Raw genomic sequence first — 8,332 nt, 5'->3', positions numbered from 1 at the left:
TAAGACAGATACAGAAACAGGTTTGTTTGTATGCTGTTCATGTTGGGTTATCATTCATTTTCACTTTAAATTAACCTGGGAGTTGTCCTAAAGCAACTGAACATAATAATAATAATCTAGAGTACGCCTACCTCTCAGTTAAGCTCCAGGGAAGTTTATGGTTTTTATGCTCATGGCTTTTCTCACGCAGCCACATTGTTCTCAACCGGACCTGTTTTCGAAGTGTATGCTATATGTCTTTAGATTTTGGCAATTGTTCAGCCGTCATTGGTCCCAGACTTTGTGAAGTTAATTTATGTGAAAACACAGACACACTGTAAAATGTCGTTTGATTTTATTTAATTTCTTGTAACAATGATGATCGTTTTGCTTGAGCTCCACAAAACCAAAAACATCGTTTGATAATAATTAAGCTTTTTCTAAATCATTGCAATTTCTCCAAAAACTCTTCTGCGTTTGCTGGTGTGCGTTTTTCTTGTCAGTTTATGTCACATTCGCTTTGTCTTAATACAGTTTTTAGTTTATGTTTTAAAATGACTCTCCCTTTTCTACCTTTTTGGGGGTAATTTATCTTGTCTAGTACACAAAATGCTTTTAAAATATTTTAAGTTTGAAATGTTTGCTCGTTGGTACAGGCGAAATCCAAACCTTACCCTCAATAAAAACAACTTTTCTTGTTAAAAATACTGTTCCTAGTCTCCCTGTTGTTAAACTGCTGTAATCCCATACCATGCAACAATACAAATATCAACTGTTTTTGAATGAGAGTAATTTGGCTTAGATAGCGCTTTCATAGAAATCCTGTCAACAATCAGCAAATTCTTAGTTTTGCATTGGCATGCCTGGGTGAAAATAATCTCTAGGTAAGAAAATAAAAGGGATCATAACTTCAGAAACTCTGGCTTCAGGCAGTCAACGCACTCCTCACAGTATTGCTCAAGATCAGGTGCTGTACAGTGTGCAGAACTACTACGTGGCATAATGTTATTTATGATCAGCTAGAGGCTAGAAAGCACCACAGAAGTGTTTTTCAGTGCATTTCTCCTTATTTGGTGGTGAAAAATTGAGGCTCACTAATAATAATGAGGGATTAAAATGAGGGGTGGAAAATCGTGAGTCAGAAGAGTACAATCGCATTTAGAAAATAACATAATTGCTGGTATTGGTTGTTTGTAATATTGTAATTTTTTGGGAATGTGAGTTGTATGAAAAAAAATAAATGATGGAAACGTATCTCTTCATGTTTACATATTTTACCAATCTCAGAAAAAGTTTAATTGTTTCAGACTGCCCTTTGACATTTATGTGTCATTTCTTTTAGTTTCAGATCTCAGACTCTGGAGTCTCAGGGTCACTTCTGACATTATTAGTTGAAAAAGATTTGCCATGTTTATTGTTTAGTGTAAAGTTGTGTATTTCAATTCTTTGATTTTTTTTTTATTATTAGCTATAAACACAGAGAAGTAAAACACGTATATAAACTGCATAACAGCCCAAAACAATAAACTACCCCAAAAATCCATAAGCAGAAAATGTACTTATTTTCATAAATTTCTACAATTCCCTGTTTTTACAATAAATAATACACAATAAAATCTCAAGTACAACACTCAGCAGGTTTGTTTTTCTGTCCAAATATGAACCACAAGCAGCACAAGCACATCCATCAAACAGTATTGGAATCATATATGTACAGATTTTAAATAGACCAATCACACGCATCAGTCAGTGCAGTTTTTATTGGCCTTTCTTTACAAATACTGACAATCTCTTAATGCTGCCTTCAAATAGTTTCTTTTCAGATAGGTGATGCTGTTAATGCTGTTAATCTTTATCCTCTCTCTCTATGTTTAGGCCATAATTGCATCAAAAAGTCCACTTCTACAGATTCAGTTTTGTTAAAAGACCATTTTAGGTTATTTTAAATAACTTAACAGTATGGCTGATTTCAAGATTGCTTGCATTACAAAAATCAAGAGACTGACCATTAGATTCATGAAATAAATATGTCCTGCTGTATCAAACTCTGCTCTTTACAGAAGTAGGCAGCGATGTCAGGTGAACAGATTGAGGCCAGAGGTAAAAACGTGTAATCCAGTTCCAAGTCTTGGTCAAAGGAAACTCCAGGGTCAGAGAGAGTATCAAGTTCAAACTTGTGTTCGGAGTCTCCCTCATCAGCGTACATGACAGGTTCATAATCACCCAACTCCTTGCCCGACTCCTCCAAAGTGAGTACTTTTCTTTTTATTAGATTATACTGTAGATCTTCCAAAACATGTTGGCTTTGTAGAATCCCAACCTGTAAATTAGAAGTAGAGGATTTGAGTGATTTTTTTTTTTTTGTTGTTAAAAAGAATACAATGAATGTCTCATGAAATAAGTTTCTGTTCATATTAACATGCAGAGGATTTAAAAATAGTATCTTCAGACTTCTGGTAACATGGCGATTTTCTCTGAGCAAAGCAAGACAATTTTTTGCTGAATTAAAAAATGTAATATGTACTGCAGCACTGTTCAGATTCAATTTAACTAAAAAACCCCACAATATTTTAGGAAAAAAGACAAAAGGTACATGATTTGAAAGGTACTTGGTTTCATAAGTATTCACACGTTCAATTTGATTTCCAGTTGAAGCTCTTTTTGATTTTTTTTTGTCTGCTTTAATAAAAATCTTTCAGCATTTCACACTTTATGCTCCCAGTCTTTCAGATTGCAGTGATCTACTGTATGGCATGCTTTTTCAGATTCAGACTGGTTGCATGTGTGTCTCTGCTTTGGCTTACTTGATTTTCTATTGCTGTCATATGAATATTTTATATTTTAATATTTGCTTGTATTTTGTGATTCTGAAGAATAAATTCTTCTGCCTTCCATCAGACTCTAAAATTGGGCTGAAATTGACAAGGACTCTGGACTGTTCATCATTTCTCCCGGTTTTACCTAGAAATAAAAGGCAGAAGGAACAACTCTATCAGTGATTACCCTGCCTGTTATACACATTCTTCCACAAGACTAGAAGAGTTTATCTTCTCTGTAATTTTATATATTTGGAGAAATTATGTATACTCAATTTGAGGCACCATGAAAGCCTTCTCATGACAGATATTTTTGTACAATAAGATCAGTTTTAACCTTTGTAAACTCTGAAAACTATGGCTTTAGTTACAAGATAGAGATGAGTTAATTTAATGCAAATTCTATGAAAGGATATTTTATTTTCAGAATAGTCATATTGACTATATTTGTATCCCATAATAATCTCAATAAATTAAAAATTAACCATTCACCATACTATCAGTTCAGGCAGAATTTAAAGGTGTGCTTATTTATTAAAACAGGATGATTCTAATATTTTTCCCTAAGAAATATACACCTAAATAGGCGTCTGAGCACTTTTTATTTTCACTGTAAGTTAACTATGTAAAGTATTACAGTGTAAGTATATGCAACTGCACCGTTTGGTTTGCTTTCTTTATTTCTTGTTGCTGATGTCTCTTCTTCATGCCATGGGAAATCATCCATTGCTCATCCACAGTCTTGACAATAAGACAGAAAAACAGAAAAAGCATGAAAAATATTGTGAGCAAAATTATATTTGCTTGAATTACTCTAAAAACAAAAACACATACCAGAAATAGCAATAATAATTAAAATGTATTCACCGTCAGAGCAGAATTTATCTCAAGGATTGTTTCTTGCTGGCAGCTTGTCGTGTTCTGACTCATTTGTGAGTTGTCATCAACTAATACCTGAAAAAATTGTGGGGCCAATGATTTATGGCATTTTACTCAAATGTATTTTCTCAAGTAAAACATTAAAAAAATTATATTTGATCATAATGCTTTCAAGAATATGCCATTGCAATACAAAAAGGAAGATGCTTTGCAAAAGTGACCATTACCATTATGTATATAATTTCCTTTCTACTATATGTGATCAAAATATAACGCATTAGGTTACAGAGCATTAAAACAGTTGGCAGCACTTACCGGCATCACTATCAATGGCTTCCCTTGAGATGTCTGCATCTGTTGTCCACGACCAATGTGGCTCCGTTTTTCTAAAGGCAACTTAAACACATACAATATTTTCAGTTTTACAATAAAATCTTCACTCTTAGGTGAATCATATTTCAACAAACAAGTAGGAATAACTTCAAGTTAGGAAGTTTACTTTGCAATCAGATCCAGGTCCCTCTGTGTTAGTAGTCATTAGATACCCTGAAGAGTCATCTGGTAATGTTATCCTCTCAGGCTTACATGACATCAGAAAAGTTAAAAGCAGAAAGCCTAGTGTGAAGATCAGACGCAACATAAATATAAATACACATATTGTTTTCAGTTTATTAGGATTCTGTTGACATTAATGACTTAGATTTAGTCGTACCTATGAGCAGTATAATGCTTAAAAATAAAATTCCCAGAGCTCCTGGTCCGAGTCTGGATCCAGTATCTTTCTGGAGTCTGCAGTCTGGCTTAGGTGTTTTGGAGCATTTGCACACACTAACTGACAAGCTATGGACAGCTGTTTTTCCTTGAAGATCTGACACTTCTAGATGCAATTCATGCTGTCCCAAAATCATAATCTTAGCATTGTGTTCATTCACAAGCTTGAAGGAATGGCCTAAAAATAATAATAAAAAAAACATAGCTGGTTATTTATTTCTGTTGATCTGAAGGTGTTTTGTTTCTGGGGCAGAGCTCACCCTTTTCAGGTTCAATCCTCCACTTGTCCTTAACATCTCCAAGAAGCTTGAACGAGAAAGGCCCACTGTATGGTTCTGCATCTGGATCTAAAGCTGTGACACTGACCGATGAGATTTTATCTGTTTGGCACATGTCGATGATGCTTTTGTCCAAGGATGGAGCATTGTCGTTTACATCGATGATCTTGATGCTGAGTGTTGCTGTGCCAGTCTGTGACGTTTCACCTTGAACAAAAAAATGCATTTTACATTATTAGTCAATATTGCCGGCAGGGCTTAACATTAAGTATTTTAATCATTCTTCTGGTCATACCATTGTCAGTGGCATATATTTTGATGACATACAGTCCATCTTTAACAAACTGTGACTCTCGGTCTAAACTCTTTGATGTGGTTATTTTTCCTGAGTTGGAGTCCACTGTAACAAAACCAGCTGGATCTTCTCCAATCATGTATCTGGAACATATGGAATATATTTTTTATGGTTATGCTAGACTTAAAAATTTCAATGTTGTACTCTTGAAAAGCAGCCATGTAATGGCATCTTTGTTTACCGGATTTGATTTGCACCATTATCAGGGTCTTTAGCAATTAGTGCCTCCAAATAGTAACCCAACGCAACATCCTCATATGCGGTTATCGTTTTGTTTGATGGATCAAAGACAGGGGGCTCATTGACATCTTCTACGTTCACTGTCAGGTGATAGGTGAACAAATGCATTTCTTTTGTTCCAGTCACACCTTGTGCCTCACTGAAAGTGCTATTATTGACAGTCTTAATTTCCCAAAGACCAGCAGTATTGCGGTTTATGACTTTGCAAGTAAAGTAGGGAATCTCATTCTCTGAAGAGATGATAATGTTCTTCAAAGGATCTTCCTCATAGTCGAGCATCTGTAAAAGGAATAAGTATTCAAAAGTCATTTTTTGACAACAGCTTAGTAAAAATGTGCTAACATTTGGATAAAAAAAAAAAAAACAGTGAAAATGTTTTGATCATTTTGATTTGTCTTATTTTGGGCTGTGGATTGAGATTGTCCATCTTTCATTTATCTGCTTTTGTATTAATTAATATGAAACTCAAATTTGGCTTTTATGAATATAAACTATTTTATTTTGTTTCTTTATTAAGAAAAAACAGTTATTCCCACCAACAAAATGGGATAATATATATATATGCATAAAATTTTAGCATAACGAAAAGCCTTTTTTTTAGACGTTAAAACTGCAGAATGCAACTTTTAGAAAAAAAAAAACCCAATCGCAAAATAAAATAAGCATTCATGGACTTTGAAAGTATTTCTCATGTCTTTGTTGTTTTGTATGTTGATCATCAATCAAGAAGCAACAGGCAGCGTATACCCTGCATTAGTCACCAGTTTCTTGAGCAAAGTATATATTTTCGAATGCGCGCTGAATGAGAAGCGTGAAGGAACTTTTGCATGCTACCTTTTGCACATAGAGCAGACCTTCGTTTGTCTCAGGATCAGTATCAATTCTGAAGTTGTTGTTTGTATCCCCTTGGATTTTATATTTTGCTTTCCAAGCCTTTGTGCCTCTGGTGTCTTCATCTGTAACTTGCAGACGTGAAATGAGAACACCTTGCAGTCCTTCTTTCACACTTGCTTCGCCCTGTGGAGTAAAACAATGTCATATACGGTGTATTAGATAGTTTTCAATGTTGCCACTAAATTTGTAGTTGAAATTTTTACATGCTCACTTTTTGCTTTGTGAACACTGGACGATGTCTGTTTCCGTCCTCTATATTGATTATCACTGTTGTAGAACTGGAGAGTGGCTTCGGTTGTCCATGGTCTGTGGCTTTCACAATAAGGGTGTATTTCTGCGCCTTCTAAAGAGTAAACAGAAAATTCAGTTTTAAAGTGTGAAGATTTATGGTTTTTGTCTTAGAACATAACAGTTTTAAGTTTGAATGGATGTGCATTATAGTGATCTAGCTTACTGTATATAACAACTACACGACTGAACAAACGTTTAAAAATGCTCCTAAAAATCATGAAAGTTCAATTGAAAGATTTTGATTTAATTCTGCCAGTTTGTAGCTTTATTCTGTTCTGTAACAACTCAGTCGTATTATGATTGCTCTCACCTCGTGGTCCAGACATCCTTTGAATGAAATGGTCCCGTTTCCAGAATCAGGCTCCTCATTTATGACGAATTCAAAGTTCTGTGGAGTCGGACTCACTGACTCTATGCTGAAGCTAAATTTCCTGTTCTTCTCGGTACTGTCACGATCTGTTGCTGTAACATTGATCAACTCAGCGCCTGCCAAATAGCATAAGATGAGATCTGTTATATTTCACTGTTGGTAGCTATTACAAAATAAATATCATTTCTTTCAGTAATGTAATAAAGTCCACAAAATGAGAATCTTACCCTGTGATGGTGCCTCTTCTATGGTGACCTCATACATGTCATTGTTAAATTTTGGTTCGTTGTCATTCGTATCAATAATATCAACATTAATTCCCATTTCTACATTTATATCACCCTTTTCTTTTTTATATGCCTGAAATATCAGCTGAGACACAAAGTACATTTCATAGTCAAAAGCACTTTTATAACTAAAACACACAAATATGTACTGTTAAACTTTGAACAACACATTTCTCAAATGTGTGGTTTTTTCCTAATTACCTTGAATTGATCATGTTTCTCACGGTCCACAGGCTGCATGACCCAGATCTCTGCTGTCTTGTTGTCAATTTTTAATAAATTCAGAGGCTCCTTGTCAACACCTGGCCCATGTATTTCAGTAAGTTTTATATCTGTTGCAATATTAATCTGAATCGCAAGAAACACAATTAGCAGTTTTTACAGTGATCCTCCATCTTGACATTTAAATGTCTATCTCTATCAATACTCACCCTGCCCAAATACAACGGATAAGCTCCACTATAGCCTTCATCAAAAGTAAAGGTTTCTATTACCCAGTTCCTCTTTTGCCGCATCAGTATGTCTGATGCTGACAGCTGGATCCCAAGACACTGTGCATATCGCATAAACTTATGTAACTTCGGTAAAACATTGCAATAATTTCAGACAAATTAACAGAACAATAAAATTATTATAAAGCAATGCAAAGAATTAGCTAACAAGAAAACTTGTGACACCAAAAGACAGAAGCCCTTCGCACTTACCAGAATAAAGAAAAGACAGAATGTTTTTATTTCCATATTAGACTCAAACAATGTGTTGTCAGTCCTGCACACACCAGCTTGTCATTGAATATGTTCATCGACAGTGTTGCCGGTTCTTGATATGAGCTTTAAGAATATGACACGTTGAGTGGGTGGGATTGTTAGAACATTGCAAAATGATGATTAAGATAAGGTGGAAAAAAACTTTGAAACTGGGTGTGTGTGTGTTTTTGTTGTGCATAATCTGAAGAACAATGAGGGCATTATTTTCCATAGAAATTATGTTGCTTTTTTAGTGTCTTTAATGTCTTTGAAACTCACTTTATGAAAATAAATGAGCGTTATGAAAATCACAACACACCACGCTTTTATGATGATCTCTAACAGTGAACCTTCAGGATTTTGTAATCTCCCAGAGGTTGTTCAGCCTTACTTATCACAGTTCCAGTTTGTTAACTGTTGTTCTTA

General features: G+C 34.8%; 1 protein-coding gene across 2 annotated transcripts; it reads right to left on the bottom strand.

Annotated features, from left to right (window-relative positions):
• Positions 1-913: 913 nt before the first annotated feature.
• On the bottom strand, positions 914-7,953 carry LOC103467596 (cadherin-like protein 26). 2 transcript variants are annotated; one of them, XM_081609120.1, is made up of 16 exons: positions 7,865-7,953; positions 7,592-7,711; positions 7,362-7,508; positions 7,101-7,245; positions 6,814-6,989; positions 6,424-6,555; positions 6,153-6,335; positions 5,260-5,597; positions 5,019-5,161; positions 4,706-4,930; positions 4,387-4,623; positions 4,174-4,289; positions 3,990-4,070; positions 3,663-3,749; positions 3,456-3,536; positions 914-2,299 (listed from the first exon to the last, which is right to left on the bottom strand). In XM_081609120.1, exons 1-16 carry the CDS (start codon positions 7,898-7,900, stop codon positions 1,994-1,996), a joined length of 2,553 nt encoding a protein of 850 aa, XP_081465246.1. In that variant the 5' UTR covers positions 7,901-7,953; the 3' UTR covers positions 914-1,993. The 2 variants fall into 2 exon arrangements, with proteins under 2 accessions (XP_081465246.1, XP_081465247.1); XM_081609121.1 differs by having other exon boundaries at positions 6,424-6,552.
• Positions 7,954-8,332: the final 379 nt, after the last annotated feature.

Source organism: Poecilia reticulata, chromosome 7 (genome assembly GCF_904066995.2).
Source record: "Poecilia reticulata chromosome 7, P_reticulata-male-v2, whole genome shotgun sequence".
NCBI classification, from domain to species: Eukaryota; Metazoa; Chordata; class Actinopteri; order Cyprinodontiformes; family Poeciliidae; genus Poecilia; species Poecilia reticulata.
The sequence above is the reverse complement of the archived record's forward strand: the minus strand, read 5'-3'. Positions and strand labels throughout refer to the sequence as shown.

Bases quoted from the DNA above. Each gene is read 5' to 3' on its own strand.
- LOC103467596 (XM_081609120.1), bottom strand. From the start codon at position 7,900: ATGGAAATAAAAACATTCTGTCTTTTCTTTATTCTG. The intron at 6,990-7,100 runs GTAAGATTCTCA...GCTATTTGGCAG, and splicing joins AGAAGAGGCACCATCACAGG to GCGCTGAGTTGATCAATGTT. The intron at 6,336-6,423 runs GTGAGCATGTAA...TTTACTCCACAG, and splicing joins CAGTGTTCACAAAGCAAAAA to GGCGAAGCAAGTGTGAAAGA.